This window comes from Oryza sativa, chromosome 12 (assembly GCF_034140825.1).
Source record: "Oryza sativa Japonica Group chromosome 12, ASM3414082v1".
Classification (NCBI taxonomy): Eukaryota; Viridiplantae; Streptophyta; class Magnoliopsida; order Poales; family Poaceae; genus Oryza; species Oryza sativa.
Window position 1 is genome coordinate 24,132,618 of NC_089046.1, and position 21,056 is coordinate 24,153,673.

General features: G+C 42.6%; 1 protein-coding gene, 9 non-coding genes and 1 pseudogene across 10 annotated transcripts; all 11 read left to right on the forward strand.

The window, feature by feature from the left end:
* The first annotated feature begins 15 nt into the window (after positions 1 to 15).
* Positions 16 to 123, forward strand: LOC112937530 (small nucleolar RNA Z194). Its single transcript, XR_003240195.1, has one exon. It is a non-coding gene; the product is annotated as a small nucleolar RNA Z194 (small nucleolar RNA).
* Positions 124 to 277: 154 nt separating this feature from the next.
* Positions 278 to 363, forward strand: LOC112937513 (small nucleolar RNA Z195/SNORD33/SNORD32 family). The gene has a single exon (XR_003240178.1). It is a non-coding gene; the product is annotated as a small nucleolar RNA Z195/SNORD33/SNORD32 family (small nucleolar RNA).
* A 100-nt stretch (positions 364 to 463) lies between these two features.
* Positions 464 to 547, forward strand: LOC112937515 (small nucleolar RNA Z196/R39/R59 family). The gene has a single exon (XR_003240180.1). It is a non-coding gene; the product is annotated as a small nucleolar RNA Z196/R39/R59 family (small nucleolar RNA).
* A 42-nt stretch (positions 548 to 589) lies between these two features.
* On the forward strand, positions 590 to 728 carry LOC112937532 (small nucleolar RNA F1/F2/snoR5a). Its single transcript, XR_003240197.1, has one exon. It is a non-coding gene; the product is annotated as a small nucleolar RNA F1/F2/snoR5a (small nucleolar RNA).
* A 237-nt stretch (positions 729 to 965) lies between these two features.
* Positions 966 to 1,104, forward strand: LOC112937535 (small nucleolar RNA F1/F2/snoR5a). The gene has a single exon (XR_003240200.1). It is a non-coding gene; the product is annotated as a small nucleolar RNA F1/F2/snoR5a (small nucleolar RNA).
* A 332-nt stretch (positions 1,105 to 1,436) lies between these two features.
* Positions 1,437 to 4,296, forward strand: LOC9268687 (heat shock cognate 70 kDa protein-like; annotated as a pseudogene).
* LOC112937531 (small nucleolar RNA Z194) lies at positions 1,848 to 1,951 on the forward strand. Its single transcript, XR_003240196.1, has one exon. It is a non-coding gene; the product is annotated as a small nucleolar RNA Z194 (small nucleolar RNA).
* LOC112937514 (small nucleolar RNA Z195/SNORD33/SNORD32 family) lies at positions 2,183 to 2,268 on the forward strand. The gene has a single exon (XR_003240179.1). It is a non-coding gene; the product is annotated as a small nucleolar RNA Z195/SNORD33/SNORD32 family (small nucleolar RNA).
* On the forward strand, positions 2,367 to 2,450 carry LOC112937516 (small nucleolar RNA Z196/R39/R59 family). The gene has a single exon (XR_003240181.1). It is a non-coding gene; the product is annotated as a small nucleolar RNA Z196/R39/R59 family (small nucleolar RNA).
* LOC112937534 (small nucleolar RNA F1/F2/snoR5a) lies at positions 2,494 to 2,632 on the forward strand. The gene has a single exon (XR_003240199.1). It is a non-coding gene; the product is annotated as a small nucleolar RNA F1/F2/snoR5a (small nucleolar RNA).
* Positions 4,297 to 15,681: 11,385 nt separating the features above from the next.
* On the forward strand, positions 15,682 to 18,056 carry LOC4352574 (dof zinc finger protein DOF5.1). The gene is made up of 2 exons (XM_015763931.2): positions 15,682 to 16,335; positions 16,720 to 18,056. Exons 1-2 carry the CDS (start codon positions 16,285 to 16,287, stop codon positions 17,713 to 17,715), a joined length of 1,047 nt encoding a protein of 348 aa, XP_015619417.1. The 5' UTR covers positions 15,682 to 16,284; the 3' UTR covers positions 17,716 to 18,056.
* The last annotated feature ends 3,000 nt before the right edge of the window (positions 18,057 to 21,056 follow it).

Here is a 21,056-nt window from a genome sequence, read left to right on the forward strand (position 1 = left end):
ATTATCTCCTGAGCTAGCAGATTGATGATGAAACAATTTCTCCAAGCGTTTGTTACGCTGACATCCATATATGATGGAGGGCTATGTTACCATAGCCTTCATAGTTTTCAATCTGAACCATCTGCTGCTCAATCATTTTCCCCAGATTTTTTTTACAGCGATTGTTTCTCCATTGCTAACTGTTCTGTATTGATTTGGGATTCAAATTCCTTTCATGGTTTTTGCTCGTTTTCTTTACAATCTCATTCATTTGTCTGTGCAACATTTGGGAAAAATTGGGAGAAGTGATGATATTATATCCATACCACATTTCTGCATTCACTATGATGATCATTAACTTCATGCACTACCATCTGATCTCCCACTACACATAATAAAGTTATGGTACAAGGTATATAAATTGAAGTTGTGCAATGATGGACTGATTTTCATTTACACGCTGAATTTATTTTGTTAATTAATGTGCAATCTGTGATGCAAATAATCCCATTTGCTGAATCACTGTGATTATTGCAATCAAAATCACCATCTTTCGGCTGAGATTGCACATTGTTATTCTGCAAAATTTATCTTTGTTTTAAATTAAGGTTTATGCCATTTGGTATCTGACACATAATCATTTCTCTGATTATGTGTCTCGAAACATGGCAGAAAGTGAGGGGGAACGGTCCTTGCGACACTGGTTGCTACTATATGAGCTTCTAGTTACTATATACCCGTTTACATTTCCTTGCTTTTTTAGTATTTCTGTTTAACTTTTGTCATGCCTATGTGTTGTGATGCATTAGTTTTGTACTGTGGAGATTGTACCCCTGTCAAACCACTTAATGAAATTACAGATAATTATTAGACTGAAAATGCCGTCTTTTGGCTGAATCACTCTGATCAATCAAAATCACCATATTTCAGCTGAGATTGCACATTGTTGTTACGCGAAACAATTTTATCTTTGTTTTAAATTAAGGTTCAGCCATTTGGTATCTGACACATAATCATTTCTCTGATTACATGTCTCGAAACATGGCAGAAAGTAAGGGGGAACGGTCCTTGCGATGCTGGTTGCTGCTATATGAGCTTCTAGTTACTATATACCCGTTTACATATCCTTTGCTTTCTTAGTATTTCTGTTTGGCTTTATTCATTAGTTATGCCTATGTGTTGTAATGCATTAGTTTTGTACTGTGGAGATTGTATGTCTATCAAACTACTTAATGAAGTTACAGATAAATATTAGACTGAAAGTCTAAAATCACTGTAGCATATTGGGCTAAAAGGTATAGTTTGTTTACTTGGAATCTCTCGAAAGTTTGTTTGATTGCTGAATTTGTGCTCCAGTTTGTTTGCTGTTTCTTACATGAAGCATTACCTGTCCTGATGTTATTTATCACTTATGAGATTTGTGTATGCAGTTTCCATTTTTTCAGTGCCTGTTATGCAGATGCCAAGCGTCTCATTGGCCGGAGATTTACTGATGCTTCTGTCCAGAGTGATATTAAGCTCTGGCCCTTCAAGGTCATTGCTGGACCTGGTGACAAGTCAACGATTGTGGTTCAGTACAAGGGTGAAGAGAAGCAGGTTGCAGCTGAGGTAATATTCAAATTGTTTCTGTGATGGCTACTTAGGATTTATGCTATGATTTTAACTTGCATTGTTGTAATGATGTTGTTAAAGTAAACAAGTAACGGTAGCAAGTTTGCTTATCAGCTTGTTGTTTTTCAGTTTTTCCTGTGAGCCTATCTTTTCGTTCTTTTCCATTATAAAAACCCATCTCTCTTTATGGTCTGTTTGTTTTCTATGTTATAAATGTTTTTCTGTAATTTGTTGACCTTTTCATTAAATCTTGAGCTAGCAGATTGATGATGAAACAATTTCTCCAAGCGTTTGTTACGCTGATCCATATGATGGAGGGCTATGGTAACATAGCCTTCATAGTTTTCAATCTGAACCATCTGCTGGTCAATCATTTTCCCCAGATTTTTTTACAGCGATTGTTTCTCCATGCATACAGTTCTGTATTGATTTGGGATTGTACTAACACTTAGCATAACATACATTAATGAATTCCTTTCAAATTAAGATTTCTATTATAGTGCTATTCAAATTCCTTATATGATTTTTGCTCGTTTTCTTTACAAAATCTCATTCAATTTTCTGTGCAACGTTTGGGAAAAAAGTATTATTTGGGAGAAGTGATGATATTATATCCATACCACATTTCTGCATTTGCTATGATGATCATTAAATTCATGCACTACCATCTGATCTCCCACTACACATGATAAAGTTATTGTTACAAGGCTATATAAATTGAAGTTATGCAATGCTGGACTGATTTTCATTTACAAGCTGAATTTATTTTGTTAGTGTGCAATCTGTGATGCAAATAATCCCATTTGCTGAATCACTGTGATTATTGCAATAAAAATCACCATCTTTTGGCTGAGATTGCACATTGTTCTGCAAAACATTTTTATATTTGTTTTAAATTAAGGTTCATGCCATTTGGTATCTGACACATAATCATTTATCTGATTATGCGTCTCGAAACATGGCAGAAAGCGAGGGGGAACGGTCCTTGCGACACTGGTTGCTGCTATATGAGCTTCTAGTTACTATATACCCGTTTACATATCCCTTGCTTTCTTAGTATTTCTGTTTGGCTTTATTCATTAGTTATGCCTATGTGTTGTGATACATAGTTTTGTACTGTGGAGATTGTACGTCTGTCAAACTACTTAATGAAATTACAGATTATTGGACCGAAAGTCTGAAACTACTATAGTATATTAGACTAAGGTTATATAGTTTGTTTACTTGGAATTGCTCCAAAGTTTGTCTGATTGCTGAATTTGTACTCCGTTTGTTTGCTGTTTTTCGCATGAAACATTACCAGTCCTGAAGATATTTATCATACATGAGGTTTGTGTATGCAGTTTCTGATTTTTTAGTGCCTCTTATGCAGATGCCAAGCGTCTCATCGGCCAGAGATTTACTGATGCTTCTGTCCAGAGTGATATTATGCTCTGGCCCTTCAAGGTCATCGCTGGACCTGGTGACAAGTCAATGATTGTGGTCCAGTACAAGGGTGAAGAGAAGCAGTTTGCAGCTGAGGAGATCTCTTCTATGGTCCTCATCAAGATGCGTGAGATTGCTGAAGCTTACCTTGGCACCACCATAAAAAAAGCTGTCGTAACAGTTCCTGCTTACTTCAACTACTCACAGAGGCAGGCTACCAAGGACGCTAGGGTCATTGCTGGCCTCAATGTCATGCGTATCATCAATGAGCCTACTGCTGCTGCCATTGCCTATGGTCTTGACAAGAAGGCTTCCAGTGTTGGTGAGAAGAACGTCCTCATCTTCGACCTTGGTGGTGGTACCTTTGATGTCTCTCTTCTCACCATTGAGGAGGGAGGTCAAGGCCACAGCTGGTGACACGCATCTTGGTGGTGAGGACTTTGACAACAGAATGGTGAAGCACTTTGTTCAGGAGTTCAAGAGGAAGAGCAAGAAGGACATCACTGGCAACCCAAGGCCTGTCGGGAGGCTGAGGACAGCTTGTGAGTGGGCGAAGAGGACTCTCTCCCCTCCACTTCCCAGACCACCCACCATTGAGATTGACTCCCTGTACGAGGGCATCGACTTCTACTCGAACATCACCTGCGCCAGGTTCGAGGAGCTGACCATGGATCTCTTCAGGAAGTGCATGAGGGGATACCAAGATGGACAAAGAGCAGCGTGCACGATGTTCATCCTTGTTGGTGGCTCCACCAGGATTCCCAGAGTGCAGCAGCTCCTCCAGGACTTCTTCAATGGCAAGGAGCTCTGCAAGAACATCAACCCTGATGAGGCCGTCGCCTATGGCGCCGCTGTCCAGGCCCCCATCTTGGTCTGGAGACGGCCAGAGGAGTGATGACCTAGAAGGAGCAGGCCGGTCTTCTCCACCTACTCCGACAACCGGCCTGGTGTGTTGATCCAGGTGTACGAGGGCGATGGGAGAGGACCATGACACCATTGAGTAAGTGAGGAGATCGAGAAGATGGTCCAGGACGCGGAGAAGTACAAGTCGGAGGACGATGAGCTACATCGAAGAACATGCACAAACACCATCAAGGTCCGAGCACCCACGCGGCGGCCAAGAAGATGGGAGGACGCGGTGGGAGATTGAGCCAAGATGGACGAGGACGTGCCGTTAAATTTTGGCTGATCATGGTGGTTAAATTTTGGCTACGTTGTAATGAAAAATGCATTGGTTGCTTCGTTAAAGTAATAGTACTACAATTGTTCTGTTTCGGTTCATCCGCATTTGCCTTTTGATTTTTGTTTAGCTGCTACTTAAATCGCGTTTATTTTGCATACAGTATCTATCTGTCTTCTCCAAAGCGTTGGGGTGTGCTTTTCTTCCCCGGTGGTATTCACTATTCAGAGTCTTTTGTCGTCGTGTCTGCTCTAATATGCCATCCATTGTAGGGAGTGGATTACGTCCCCCCATCGTGTATCTTTTTCTTTCAAAATCAATGCAAATAGTTGTTAAAAATTCTGAAAAATATTGACAATGTAGAGTACAATTATATCTAATAGAAATCGATGCAAATAGTTGTTAAAAATTCTGAAAAATATTGATAATGTAGAGTACAATTATATCTAATAGTCCACAAAAAATAAAGTTTAAATTCGACCTATACATCGAGAACCAAAAAAGACAAATTCAGATATTAACAATGTGCTACTATTTATACGTTGAATTTGTCTTTTTCATATCTCGATGTGTGAGTTGAATTTGGACTTAAGATAATTTGTCTTTTTCATATCTCGATGTGTGAGTTGAATTTGGACTTAAGATTTTGTGAAGTTGTATAGATATGTTGTATAAGTGTTGTCAAATTTTTCCAGAATTTTTCATAACAGTTTAGATGATTTTTAAACAAACGAGGGGACATCACCTCGAGGGATCAAACGAGAGGACATCCCCTCGAGGGATCCAAATAGTTTCCCATCCATTGTACTAACCTCCGTCCCAAGAGATAAAAAAGGTTTTTTTTTCTATTTGTACTGCTAAAATTGTTCATATTTTAAGATTTTTTTTATATATTTTGAGTTGGAGGGACATAAAAATACATAGTATAAACTATAAAGTGGTTTGACCGGGTGTTTTGAATGGTCATTGCTGGATTGTGCTTCCTTGGTGTGGAAGCATATGAGCAAACGACGAGCAGATCTGATGTCGTCTTCCATTGCATATCTCGTCTGAACATGAATCGTCATTCAGACTTGAGAGGTAGAGCATAGTGAGAGAGAGAGAGAGAGAGAGAGAGAGAGAGAGAGAGAGAGAGAGAGAGAGAGGCGTGAGGCATGCAAAGCAAAGCTTTTCCGTGGATCCGTCCGGGCAGAGGCGGTCGCCCGCTTTACCCACCCCCACCCGGGATCTGCATGCAGACGCCGGCAGCGGCCAAAGCTGCACCCCATGCTGATGCTGCTTCCGGTGGTGCCGGGGCCGGCCGGAGTCGTGAGTCACGGCCGCCTCGGTGGCCGCGCCACCTCCGTCTCTATCTCTACCTATGTACCCGTTACTTGTATTCTCCCCATCCCAAAATATAAAAAATTAAGACGGAATGAAATGTTTTCTTGTATAACGTATTTGGACGTACTTTTTATCAAAAACATTGTATTAGAAAATGTCCTATTCAATCCAATACTAGATTCTTATATTTTGTGACGGGGATAGTACCATAGTACTACTATACTACTTAATCTGTTTCAAAATATAGGTTATCTAGTATTAGAGACCAGTTCTCTTAAGATTCTACAAAATTTTGGCCCAAAATGCATTTAAGCAAACAAAGCCAATACAAAATTTGGTAATTACCATAAATAGCTTGTTCACTTTGTTGCCCAAATATTGATTTGGGCAACAAAGTGAACAAGCTATAGATTTAACATCATCTAGTATTGCGAATCAGATTGGTCTCATGTTTAGATTTATAGTCCTAGACGATTAAATCCAGTACCCTTTTCGTCTTAAAATATTGCAAAGGTTATATTCAGATTACCCATCCTAGATTGTACTAACATTACTCCATCCATTCAAAAGTAAACCAAGTAAACAACGTAAGACATGATGAGACATTATCTAGTACAACATATTTGGCATATTTTTTGAATAGATTTATTATACTAAATAATATCATTTACTGTATTGATTTATTTTGAGTCTGAGGGAGTATAACGTAGTACTACCAATCCCGACATTGGTATGGCATGGCGTCACATGGGAAGCACCCCCACCTCACCTGGAGGAGGCAGGGAGCGTCGTCGCCTACCTCCGGTCTCGCCATGCTACCTTTTGCCGCTTTTTCTCCCCGGCAGCTTAGCTCAGCTCGGCAGGTTCGGTCTTGCTTGCCATCTTTCACTCTTTGACCACCCATATAACTACTATATTTACATATAAATCCCTTTTTTAGTAGTATACTTTTATATGATATTTTTTAGGCTGTGTTCGGTTGGTAGTGTTGGAAACTAATCCCTCAAACACACAAAACGAAGTGATTCATTAGCGTATGATTAATTGAATATTACTCCCTTCGTCCCAAAATATAAGAACCTAGGACTACTGTCCAGATACGTTGTACTAGGAAATATCCCATCCAGTACTAGGTTTTTATAGAGTAAAGTCCATCACCGGTCCCTAAACTTGTACCGCTGTGTCATCCCGGTCCCTAAACTCGCAAATCGACCATTCAAGTCCTCAAACTTGTTCGACTGTGTCATCCCGGTCCCTAAACTTGCAGAACACTCATTTAGGTCTTCCAACTTATTCAGTTGTGTCACCCCGGTCTCTAAACTTGGATTTGAATATCATCTGGGTCAAATAGGACGGTCTAAAGACTTTATATTTAAAAATAATTCATAACTTTTTCATGTGAACTCTAATGAAGACAAATTTTATATCAAACTTGTAGCCCTCTACAACTTTGTAGTTGATTTTTTTATTGTAAGTGATTTTTTGTCCCAAAATGTAATTTTAAAATTAAAATTTCAAAATATATAAACATGCAACAATATTTTTGGACCCTAAACAGTTTTAATTCAAAAACTTTTCAACTACAAAGTTGTAGGTCGCGTCAATGGCTACAACTTTGATACAAAGTTTGTCTTCATTAGAGTTCACATGAAAAAGTTATGAATTATTTTTAAATATAAAGTCTTTAGACCGTCCTATTTGACCTAGATGATATTTAAATCCAAGTTTAGGGACCGGGGTGACACAACTGAACAAGTTGGAGGGCCTAAACGAGTGTTCTGCAAGTTTAGGGACCGGAATGACACAACGGTATAAGTTTAGGGACCGGTGATGGACTTTACTCGTTTTTATATTTTGGGACGAAGGGAGTAGCTTTTTTCTAAGAAGGATTAATATGATTTTTAAAACAACTTTCGCATAGAATTTTTTTCTAAAAAACAAACCATTTAGTAGTTTGAAAATCGTGCATGTGGAAAACGAGAGATATGAGTTGGGAACCTTAGCAAAAGAACTCAGCCTAGTTTTTTTTAACTAACAGAGACATATGGCTACATGGTTGCTGTCAGGGTTATGGATACCACATACCTAATAGTAATTGACTAAATCTCGGTAGGACCCACCACATACCATGTCCTATACGGAAACAACCTGCGGATATAGGATGAGTTCCGCACAAGGAAGGATGACCAGAGTTCTACATGGAAACGACAAGAACTACTCGGATTGTATCCATATTGGTTTTCCTAGTTTTACTTGGACAAGGGGACACCTATGGGTATATGACGGAGCGTGGGGCTCCTCACCGGGAGACCGCGCAGGCCCCCCTTTGCCGGTTCGGCCGGGGGCCCTGGGTGAGATTCTAAGCTCCTAGTCTGTGGAAAATTCGCGAGAATGGAAAAAGCACAAGACACGGGCGATGTATACAGGTTCGGGCCGCTGAGAAGCGTAATACCCTACTCCTGTGTTCTGGTGGGTCTGTATATGAAGAAGCTACAAAAGAGCTGGAGAACCAGAGAGCTCTTACTCTCTCCCTCTCCGATCGTTCTGGATCCGACCCAAAAAAATCCCCTTCTAAGTGGGCAAGGTCCTCCTTTTATACCTCAAGGGGATACCACATGCACCACTTCTCCCTCTCTCTCTTTTTGGGTGGGGGCCCATCCTATCTATAGTAAAACTTGGCTTGCCTTCTCTTGGAAGCTGAAACAATGCCTGTTTTTGAGTGTGGCCACGCGTCCTCGTTCGTCTGACCTCGGGGATCACCCTGTCATCTCTTCATAAATGGGCGGAGATTTGCAATGGCTGCTGCCCGAGTGACCCTTCTGATGGGACGGCCCATACCTACCTCCACTCCGCCAGAAGCAGGTGCAACGTGGGAACACGGTTGTCTTCCGGCGACATAACCAGTGTCAGACCAGTCACAGACCGGTCACCTTTGTCCACCACGTGTCAGTTTAGCAATCTGCATGTTCGCCCTTCTTCATACAACGTCTTGCTTATAATGGTTGGGATAAAGCCTGGCATATATCTGACCAGGACCAACGTGCCATCTCCAGGAGCTAGCACGCTGGCTCCGGCTAGGGACGAGTGCCTAGAGACTCTCATCCTGACGGGACGGGGCGAGGTGTGCGTCAGACCGCCTGTCGCCACCTAACCCACGATCTGATCGGTATGTGACTGGTCACTGACCGGATAAACGAGCGCGCTGCACTGCGTTACATGAGGCGTGACGCGCTCGTCCAAACCGCAATAAATGTGGTTAGGTGAGCCCCGCTATGCTCACCTACCCCATATACGCGGCGCAAAACCCACAAGGGGTCGGGGCGCCTCGGCCCTCGGGGCCGAGACGGAAGCGGTCCGACCCCTCGGGGAGACAAAGAGAAGGGCGGCCGTATCACCCTCGGGCCCGCCCCCCCCGAGGGGGTTAGGCCACGTGGGTGATCGTGTCTGCCTCAAGTCTCTAAGTCATGATACTCCCGGTCCCATGTCACCGACAGTATAAATAAAAGACCCCCTAGGAGGAGAGGGGAGACAACCAATACAATCAAGACCCACCACAATCAACATACACGGACAACATACAAGCTTACATACGCCAAGACAAGCTGCCAGATATCGACATCAGAGATATGCCTGGATCGACCCTATCTGGTACCGCCGGCCGTTGGGATCTAGCGCTGTCTCTGATCTCGCCGGACACGGATTCGAGGAGGAAGACTACCCTGTTGTCGACTACGAGTCGGACCTTCAGACCGTCATGTCAACAACAGTTAGATAGGCTACCCCAAATATTGTGCTTGTGTGATTATGGTGAATAAGAGCAACGACCGGCTTCGGCCAACAGGATGTAGGGTTATTACCTGACAATTCAGGGGCCCGAACCTGTATAAAAATCCTCGCCTCCGTCTCTTTTACCTCAGTCTTGCGTATATCCTAGTACCAACGGTCCCCATACTATGCAAATACCGAAATCGCAACATTAAACGTCGACAGTGGCGTGCCAGGTAGGGGGATTTTGGTGCTTCAGGATTTTGACAAGATGGGTTCAAGAGATAGATTCTTCGACAACAAGCTACTCGACAACTTCGCTGTGGGGAGATCCAACCCGACCGGAGTATGTCTCTCGACGAGATCGGAACCATCGTCATCAACAATTCGATCTCTCGAGATCGACCAAGCCTCAAGATACACGGCGTACCAAAAGACGTCAGTTCATATGATGTCGAACGAGTACGCGACGAGGTAATTGGTAGATTGGTTTTTTAAATTAATCTACTAATTTCGTAGATACATCCGGCATGTATCTACAAAGGTACGCAATATTTTATATGCAATTTATCGTACCTATTCAGATCATACAGATCTATAATCTGTTATGTTTACCTAGAGCATGTTTTTTATACAATATCTGTTGCGCGAGTGTCCCCGATGTTAAATCGGCTACGGTCTAACACTGGGGGCTCGCTCTATTTTCTTCTGTATAAATCATGCTTGTTTACGGTCTACATAATGCCTGATATTTACATCTGCTCGTTACATCCTGATAGTACTAGAAGATCCATGCAGTTTTTTGAGTACATACTTGATATTATCTGCTATATATCTTGCCTTCTAGAAAATATTTTTCAGGAACAATTGAGCACTCGAGTAGAATGTGGTCGAGTACACCGCATTATCGAGAATGTTCTCGACAAATGCAGAGTCGTCGCGCCCAACCTACCAACGAAGACCGACGACCTATCTCATAGCACCGGCCATGGCTGGACTACTCGGGAAAAGGTTGTTAACGGATAATTGCTCGCGAATGATGTCGGCTTGATCACCCGACATGATCGCGGACGGACATCCTGCTACGAGTTGGGTATGTGAGTCATGCTGGCCACATGAGATACACATGTAATAAACCAACTCTAGCGACTTCCATTGGTGCTAGAGAGATAATTCTACGCGCTGGTCCTCGAACCAGTAAACCCGTAGCAATCCCTCACACCGCGACTTCCATTGGTGCTAGAGAGATAATTCTATGCGCTGGTCCTCGAACCAGCAAACCCGTAGCAATCTCTCACACCGCGACTTCCATTGGTGCTAGAGAGATAATTCTACCCGCTGGTCCTCGAACTAGCAAACCCGTAGCAATCTCTCACACCGCGACTTCCATTGGTGCTAGAGAGATAATTCTACGCGCTGGTCCTCGAACCAGCAAAGCCATAGCAATCTCTCACACCGTGACTTCCATTGGTGCTAGAGAGATAATTCTACGCGCTGGTCCTCGAACCAGTAAACCCGTAGCAATCTCTCACACCGCGACTTCCATTGGTGCTAGAGAGATAATTCCACGCGCTGGTCCTCGAACCAGTAAACCCGTAGCAATCTTTCACACCACGACTTCCATTGGTGCTAGAGAGATAATTCCACGCGCTGGTCCTCGAACCAGCAAACCCGTAGCAATCTCTCACACCGCGACTTCCATTGGTGCTAGAGAGATAATTGCACGCGCTGGTCCTCGAACCAGCAAATCCGTAGCAATCTCTCACACCGCGACTTCCATTGGTGTTAGAGAGATAATTCCACACGCTGGTCCTCGAACCAGCAAACCCGTAGCAATCTCTCACACCGCGACTTCCATTGGTGCTAGAGAGATAATTCTACGCGCTGGTTCTCGAACCAGTAAACCCGTAGCAATCGCTCACACCGTGACTTCCATTGGTGCTAGAGAGATAATTCTATGCGCTGGTCCTCGAACCAGCAAACCCGTAGCAATCTCTCACGCTGCGACTTCCATTGGTGCTAGAGATATAATTCTACGCGCTGGTCCTCGAACCAGTAAACCCGTAGCAATCTCTCACACCGCGACTTCCATTGGTGCTCGAGAGATAATTCTACGCGCTGGTTCTCGAACCAGTAAACCCGTAGCAATCTCCCACTACCTTTACTTCAAGTGATCGAGTTACGACTACTACCTAGTCCTCGACCAGAGGTGTAGCGATTCTCCCACTACCTCTACCTCAACAAAGTTGATATCAGGTACACAATATCGCCAAGTGTTTTACCCAGAGATCCCTTACCACGATGACACCTAGAGTTGAAACATATCCTCATGTCCCTTTACGCCGTCTTGACAAGGCCTCTGAGGAACCTAAGGGAACTTCGGCTGGGGACGCCCAGAGCAGATAAGGCATTGTCGGATCCTGTAGAGACGAAAGACCATGTAAGATCTGGTCGTGTAAGAGTTCTCGCCGTGCGTATTAACCAAGCCGTGTAATCGGAAATGGACTTTCCAACTTCACGGCTGGGGGCTAGGATCAGTGTTTGTTCAACCGAGGCAGGTTGAAGGTCCAAGAGCCTTATCCTCCGAGAATGATTCTCCGACGACAAGGCTGGGGGCTAGGGAGAGTGTATGACTCTACAACCTGATTGATCGGAGTCGGTAAAAGAGAAGACGCTCATACACAAAACATTAGTCTGTATATTTAATTTATTTTCGGTTTTTCCATACATATTATAACATGTCACCCTTTGAGCGTTCGCTCGGGGGCTATTTCTATCTAATATTCTTTTCTGAGTATTGATTTCAGGAAAAATTCTATTCGACATCGTTGAGGACTCCATGCCTCTATGGTTCTACACCAAGATCGACTAAGGCGAGTACGACAAATGTTGACAAGACTTCGTCGCAGATTCTACGCCTTCTCGATTGCTCGAGAACGGTTGGTGGATCTCGACAAGGAATACGGAATGAAGAAATGGTGTACCCGCCGAGATAAATTTCTTGACTTCAATCCAAATTCTCGATTACAGCAAGACGGGAGACTTAGTCGTATGCTCTGGATTTTCTTGGTTGACGTCGGAGATTGACTCAGACAAACCCTATAGGTACCCGCACGAGGCTGATAAGGGAAGTCTAATGTTATTTCTGAACTCACCGAGAACGGTTACACGAGCACGATAACAGTTACTCCAAGGTCTGCGGTTGAGAATATGAACTTGTTCATTTGCATTGAAGTCGGGGGCTACTGTCAGGGTTATGGATACCACATACCTAATAGTAGTTAACTAAATCTCGGCAGGACCCACCACATACCATGTCCTATACGGAAACAACCTGCGGATATAGGATGAGTTCCGCACAAGGAAGGATGACTAAAGTTCTATATGGAAACGACAAGAACTACTCGGATTGTATCCATATTGGTTTCTCTAGTTCTACTTGGACAAGGGGACACTTATGGGTATAAATACAAGACCCCCTAGGAGGAGAGGGGAGACAACCAATACAATCAAGACCCACCACAATCAACATACACGGACAACATATAAGCTTACATACGCCAAGACAAGCTGCTAGATATCGACATCAGAGATATGCCTGGATCGACCCTATCCTGTACCGCCAGCCGTAGGGATCTAGCGTTGTCTCTGATCTCGCCGGACACGGATTCGAGGAGGAAGACTACCCTGTTGTCGACTACGAGTCAGACCTTCAGACCGTCATGTCGACAACAGTTAGATAGGCTACCACAAATATTGTACTTGCGTGATTATGGTGAATAAGAGCAACGACCGACTTCGGCCAACAGGATATAGGCTTATTACCTGACAATTCAAGGGCCCGAACCTGTATAAAAATCCTCGCCTCCGTTTCTTTTACCTCAGTATTGCGTATATCCTAGTACCAACGGTCCCCATACTTTGCAAATACCGGAATCGCGACATCAAACGTCGACAGTTGCTACCTTCATTCTAAATTATAGTTATTTTTAACACGGTAACTTGTTTTAAAATGGAGCTATTTCTTCACATACCCTTTCCTTTCAACCAATCACAACCATTCTCTTTACATACGTTCTCTTCTCTACCTATCCCAATTCTTTTTTAATTATCTCTATATACTTTTCTAATATCCGTACCTATCTTGAAAATACTTATTTTTGAAAATGGAGCTAATAAGTGAGAGGAGAAGTGTTCCAGGCCAAGATTGATTGATTCCTCGTTCCCTCTTTGGCACCATATGCATGGGACCTCGAGCCAGTACTCGCCCCCTATAGCTCTCCAAGGAATATTTCTGATGTTGATTAGCGACCAACCCCTGATGATCATATCGCCTGTCTTTTCCTAATTACCTACCCTCTCTCCCTCCCTAGCTTTGCTTCTTTCTTAACCATGCATGAATGACCCATTATTTCCCAATTAAGCCTTTCAGGTGATGATGATTCCAAATTAACCAATGAGCATGTTTCCATGTAGTTCATGAATTTTGTTTTAAAAAAAACATATTTCCATCCATCTGAATCACAGAATCAGTACTGATCTGTACGCACATTTCGGCCTAATAGCCTATTAATATTATGGAGGAATTTTGCCTGAATCAGCCCTGATCAGTGCGATCACTAGTTCAGTACTCGTCAGTTGTGCTTGTCAACACAACGGAGACTCCAATCATAGCCAAATTAACCTACAAATACTCCATCCGTTTAATAAAGTAAGATTTTCTAGCATTGCCCACATTTATATAAATATTAATGAATCTAGATATATATGTGTCTCTAGATTCATTATCATTTATATGAATGTGAGAATTGCTAGAAAGTTTTACATTGTGAAATAGAGTAAGTATTAATTAGTGCGTGCATGTCTGCCGAATTACTTTTGAACGAGCTGCTGAATGTATTTACTTCTAGCTAGCTAGATAGTAGTTCCGATTGATCGCTGAATTTAGCGAACGATTTAATTTGGTCATCTGGCTACCAAAGCGCGCTCCATTGATCGACGAAAGGTCATGACAAGTTATTAGATTTGTATCCCAGCAAAAAAATTTTAGATTTGTTTTCTTTCAACAAAGAAAAAACCAGTCCATCATAGACTGCTAACAAAGATATGTTCAGAGTGTTGTCTAAATCAACCGAGAAAGGCAGGCCCAGGTTTTCCAGGCAGCATCACAAGGTGGTGAGCTAGTCGATCCAAATTTGAACCCTATTTATCTTATAAATTATGATACGATAGCCTCTCCTTTCATATCTAGTGTTTTCTTTTTCTAAATTAACCATACCAATATCTAGTAATATCAAATTTTGGTACAGTTGAATGCATGCATTTGGTTTGAAGTCTTAACAAAATTTGGTTTTGTGTTTTAACATAAATTTTGGTTCAGTTTATTGCTAAATTTTGACATTGCCAAATTTTGGTAAAGCAACAAACTAAATGAGACTTTGCCATCACAACCTTGCCAATTCATACCAACATTTGGTAAGAAACTTCTACTCATAAAACTATACCAAAAATAAAATTGGTAAGGTGTCAAACTAAACACCACCTTAACATCTTGATCTTGTTAAAATTTTGGCATTACAAAATTTTGGCCCAACAACAAATTAATGGTAAAGTTAAAAGTGACTGTCATTAATTTAATTATGATTTCTCTCTTCAAATAATATAATATTTCAATCAACATGAATCGAGCCGAAGAGCACCAGTGGTGGAGTCGTGGATGTAAAACTCAAATCCTTATACTCACGAATATTACTAGATCTAGGACTTTGTCAGTGCACTTTGTCTGTTGGAGCGTGTGTTAACATTATTAGGGACACAATTGCGGATGTGTGAGTGTGGAGTGAGTAATGTATGTGGTGGTGTATACGTATGTGCGTCTTTCGTACATGTAACTGAAAGAAAATATAAATCAAACCAATCTTGCTATACACTATATGTGTGCATCTCTTTGCAAGAGCATGAATACACTGTACTCTAGCTAGCATATGTAAATCCGTATGTATATATAGGCCGAGTTTAGTTCCAAAATTTTTCTTCAAACTTCCAATTTTTCCATCATATCAAAATTTTCCTACACACAAAAACTTCTAGCTTTTCTGTCACATGTCACATCGTTCCAATTTCAACCAAACTTTTAATTTTAGTGTGAACTAAACACACCCATACACGAACATGTGTATCTAGGATAGTCCAAATTCTAGTATAGCAGCAGCTTAGCTGGTAGCTAGGGACTAGAGAGAGAGAGAGAGAGAGAGAGAGAGGGGACTATGGGCCAGAGAGAACAAACACTGGGCCAGGCACAGGAGGCAGGCACCAAGAGAACCCTGCAGCTTTCCCTTTTTTTCATATGCCTAGCTTTGGAGCTGTATAAATACAGAGGCAGCAGCATGAGAGCTGATGGGCCTTCACTCTCTTCATCTCATGAGCATCTCACTCACTCATCTCACCATATATTTTTTTTGTGCTGGAGCCCTCCCCTTGGCTGCTGTTACCATCCATGTTTCAATTCCTTAGCATGTCACCCTCCTCCTCATCTCACCACACAACACACTAGCTCCTAGCTTGGCTCTCACTCTCTCTCTAGATCTCTCTCTCTCTCCTACTGTTAGGGTTTGCCTCCTTGCTTTAACCCCAGCAGCTATAGCTAGCTTAGCCACCTTTTGATTTGCTTCAATTCTCTCTCATGTGAGTCATGACATACATTGACATCCAACTCCACTACTAGCTATAGATAGCAAACATTGTTAGCTTTCTCTCTCTATCTCTTGCATAGTTGAAATACTACTGGCTCATTTCTCACTTAGCTGCTAAGGAATGCCACATAAATTATAAAAGACACAGCACTAGTTGTGGTGTAGAGCATTTGGAAAGAGAAGTTTGTGGTTTTCCTTCTTCCTAACACTCTTGCTTCTTCTTTCACCTGTGAGAAACTGTGAGCTAGTAGTGTTTTTAAGAAGAGAAGAAGAAGGAGATCTAGAGAGAGGCTTGTTCATCATATCACCATGGTTTTCTCCTCGCTTCCAATCTTCCTAGACCCTCCAAATTGGACTCAGGTAATTATCCCATTCAATTCTATTCATCTCTCTCTGATCTTGGCCACTAGCTACTTCATGGATTTTATTTGGATTTTGATCTGAAAGTTTTGGTTAATTTCATTTTATCATGTATATATATGCATGTAGAATCATCTTCAATTGTCCATAACATATTGATCAGTAATTTCATTTGGTGATACACTTTATATCATTTGATCACAATTTTCTTAATTAGTTTCTTCATTCTGTCATGAGCATTTGAATCAATCCTAATTCCTAAGCATGTTCGTGAATATACCATGCTTTGAATTAGTTCACTTTTACCATCAAAACAAAAAGGAAATTAAATTCACCCTTTATTAGTTCTTCTCCTCTGATTATAGCTGATCTCTACTGATGCAGATGCAGCAGCAGCCACTCCAGTGTCTCATCGGCGGCGGCGGCAGCGACCACCACCACCTGATGCCACCGCCGTCCGGTCTGGCGCCGCTGCCGAGCGCCGCCGGCGCGGCGGACACGGCGGCGAGCGCGCCGGCGGCGGCGGCGCAGCAGCAGCAGCCGCGGCCGGCCGTCGTGTCGATGTCGGAGCGCGCCCGGCTGGCGCGCGTGCCGCTGCCGGAGCCCGGCACGCTGCGGTGCCCGCGCTGCGACTCGACGAACACCAAGTTCTGCTACTTCAACAACTACTCGCTGTCGCAGCCGCGCCACTTCTGCAAGGCTTGCCGCCGCTACTGGACGCGCGGCGGCGCGCTCCGCAACGTCCCCGTCGGCGGCGGGTGCCGCCGCAACACCAAGCGCTCGACCAAGAAATCGTCGTCGTCGTCGTCGCGCCAGGGAGGCGGCGCCGGGAACGCGGCGGCGGCGGCCACGTCGTCGTCATCCACCACCTCCACCTCCACGACGGCCACCACCTCGAGCGCCGCCGCCGCGGCGGCGGCCGCGGCGGCCGACGTGATCGCCAGCATGCAGGCCGGCGGCGCGCTGCTGCCGCACCACCTGATCGGCGGCCTCCCGTCGTCCGCCGCCGCCGCCGCGGCGCTGGAGGCGTCGCTGGAGGGGTACCACCACCACCACCACGCCCACGGCCACCAACTGCCGTTCCTGCAGCCGCCGCCGTTCTTGCAGCAAGGGCTGCACGGCTACCACTTCGCCGACGGTGACGTCGCCGCCGGCGCCGCCCTGGCCGACGGCGGGTTCCCGAGGGGCGTGGCGTCGGGCCTCCTCGCGCAGCTGGCGTCCGTCAAGATGGAGGAGCACGGCACCAACAATGGCGGCGGCGTCGGCGGCGGCTTCGTCGGAGCGCACGAGCAGTACTGGCACGGCGGCAATGGCGGCGGCGGGTGGCCGGCGGAGTTCTTGTCAGGGTTCAGCTCATCGTCGTCGGGGAATGTGTTGTGACCGTCGGGAAAATCCATGGATGCCACAGAATTAGGGTCTCCCTTAGTTTTAGGGTTATGCATGTGTGGCAATGTGCTGTGTTCTTCAATTAGGTTGGGTTTTTTAAAAAAATTTGTGGGGTTTTACATGCTCTTTTTTATTTTCTTTATTTCTGTTCTTTTGTTTTTTAAAACTTTGAGTTTGAAGGATAGCTGCTAAATGTGTTGTGTAATTAGCAGCTGATTTAGTGGGGGAAATGCTGCAGGTGTAAAACTCATGGAGAGGGGGTGATATGAGAGAGAGGTGTTAAGGTGTTACTTAACTATACTATGTTTAATTGCATGAGGAACTTTGGTATGAAATCCATATGGTCTGTAATATTTTGTTTTATAAATCTCTATATTGTGTGTGTTTAGTCTGTTCTTTAATGTAGTTTCTGATCATGCAATGGACTAATTAATGTCAATGTATTCTTTCTGGTTTATATTTGACAATGTGATATATCTCATCTGTAAACAATGCAAGTTTAACCTTAATTGATCGTAATGCTTGGCCAAGGAAGGCTCCATTTCTTGCAATATGATCTGGTAATTAAGCTGCCATTGTGCATCTAAACATGTTAATCAATTTTCAGATGTTTATGACTGTCACCTCTTGTTGATTCTTTATCCTCATTGGTTAAGATGATCATAGGAGTAATATATTATTAAGTAATTAATCTAATGGCTAACCTCTACAGTTAGTACCCATTGAGAACCGTGCAAGTTCATTGCACATTTGAACACTTGCTCCTCTAGATTCTCTAGTGTGGATTTGCATATGTAGATCATATAGATAATTAACATGCACCTCCAATGATCTCTCACTGTCTCTAGATATGTTGCCTACAAGATATGTTCTAGTACTATATACCAGTAATAATAATTTAAGCAGTATACCATGCATATTTTTTCTATTGATAAAGGAATAAACATTCTAACTGTTGTATCTACTCCCTCCATCCCCAAATAAACCAACCTCGTAAATACTATGAATTTGGACATACACATTCCATATTTGTAATATTAGGATGTGTCACATCTCATACGAGATTGATTTATTTTGGGATGGAGGGAGTACGATTTTACACAAAGAACATGCAGTAGCTAGTATATAGTACAGAGTACTCGATCGATCGTATGATTAGTACCTACTTGCAATAAAAATATGATATCTCATTGTCCTTCGTGATCTTCGCAATGTGGTTATATATGTCTCCTGCGTGCTGCGATCCTTTCTTGATCTTGATGCATGATGAACAGGAACTGATCGATCGGATTAAACAATCATATATACAATGCTGGCATGAATCGACACAAACATCAGCAAAAGAATGGCATCATGATTAAAGCTGAATGAGTATATGTGTAAGCAACTTCTAAAGATTCATTATTTGCAACAGATGACACTCATATATATTGATGTTATATAATGGTTTCTACCGGTAGTAAATTCGACTATACCGTTCATCTCTTTTCTAATATAATGGATCATATCTATTTAATTACACTGCCAACTCAACTATTGGTAGTCAGTGGCGGACCCAGAAAAATTGCATTGGGTGTGCTCATTCTAGCGATCACTCCACCATATTTTCTACAAGAAAAAAAAACAATTCTGATGGCAAAAATTTTGGTCGGAATTTTCAAAATTCTATTAAAATGTGGTCCATAATTCATGAAAAATCTGTAAATTTCACAACAATCAATCTCATGTCCATTTTCATATTATATTGATTTTCATATTACGGGACCTCTAGACAAATTGTGATCACTGTTATGTTCTATTTTCTGAGAGGGGATTCCATTTTTATGTCCTTTGATTTCATACTACATCCTAGTGTTTTTCCAAAAAGAAAAAAAAGGGTATGCCGGTGTCCACCTGGCACACCCCCTATGTCCATCCCTGTTGGTAGTAGAACTGCTAAATCAATGGTTGAGATCACTTATATTGATGATAATACTGACAGTATAATACTACCAGTAGAAACCACCGTAAATGATACTCTTATTTTAGCAGACATGAGAAATTAATTCTTGCAGGATATACATCGCATATACATTTTGCATTATTGTTTTAGCTATATATGGTTTGAAAATTTCAAATATTGATCAATTTGGTTTTAATTTGCAAATTTGGTTTTAAATGCTGATAGACATGAGAGGAAGCTAACTACTCCTAGCTAGCAAGCTGGAGACATGGTTGCACTTTTTATGCATGGAGAATGTACTGTGCTGCCTGCCAAGATTTGCATGTTACATTGATCTTCACATATATCCAAAATATGTTAAATTAATGTACTGTATGTGTACGGCAGTTGCTCAGATCGAAAGATGATCCATGCCATGCAGCCTCTAGAATGCAAAAATAAACTGCAAATAAACTAATCTAAAGTACAGTCAATGACAGGCCATATGCAGCAGACGATGAAACCGATCAAAAGTAGAGACATCTTCAGAATGTGTGAATAGATCAGATTAATATTAGTTTATTTTTCAGAATTCAGAAGAATGACATGAACAGAAAATAACTGAAACCGTCGATGCCGGCCTAGGCTGCAGATGGAGTTGGGTGACATGAAATTCTGGGCACTTGATGATGAAGTGTTGGATTGCTTTAGGCCTCAAATGATTATGGAATCGATCGATCCATCAGTACGTAGACGCATAAAATCTGCAGGGTAGCTAGCTTGTCACTGATCATCTCTAGTTATGTGCTTGCTAGACTGGACCTTCATTAGCACTCCTAACATAATGATCACCTTTGCTTTGAGCTATGTTTGTTGCCAACAAATGATGTGCCACATTAATTCTTTAATCCCAGAACATGCAACACACACCATAAAAAACAGCAGCTTAAGCTATGTAGGAGTATCTGAATTTGGTAGTCTTCAATTAATATCCCCAGTTGCAATTTTTCAGAAAAGTATTTTGTGTTCATCAATGTGCCACATCAAGAGTGATTAACTAGAGAAAATCCAGAAAGTTAAAACTAATTAATTTAATGTGTATGGTAAGTGATGCAGATGCAGTCACCATCAGAGGGAATCTGGGTGTTCTTTGGCAGATCTGCTTTTTGCTAACTCCAATGCAATGCTGAAGCAAGCCTATAGCTCTTCTCTTCTCTTCTCCTGAGGTGTGAGGTGAGATGAGATGAGATGAGGAGGGAATAAAGCAGCAGCAGGGCCAACCTATGCAAAAATATCACATCAAAGAAAGAGAAAGAGGAGCCCCTGTTCCCCCTGGGCCCACACTCTATCCATCTAGACAGATCATACACAATCATGGCACATCTCTGATTCTCTCCAATGTTATTTTTTTTTA

Excerpts from the sequence above, each read along its gene's own strand:
- LOC4352574 (XM_015763931.2), top strand. The coding sequence starts at position 16,285 with ATGGTTTTCTCCTCGCTTCCAATCTTCCTAGACCCTCCAAATTGGACT. Across the intron at positions 16,336-16,719 it reads ACCCTCCAAATTGGACTCAG|ATGCAGCAGCAGCCACTCCA; the intron begins GTAATTATCCCA and ends CTACTGATGCAG.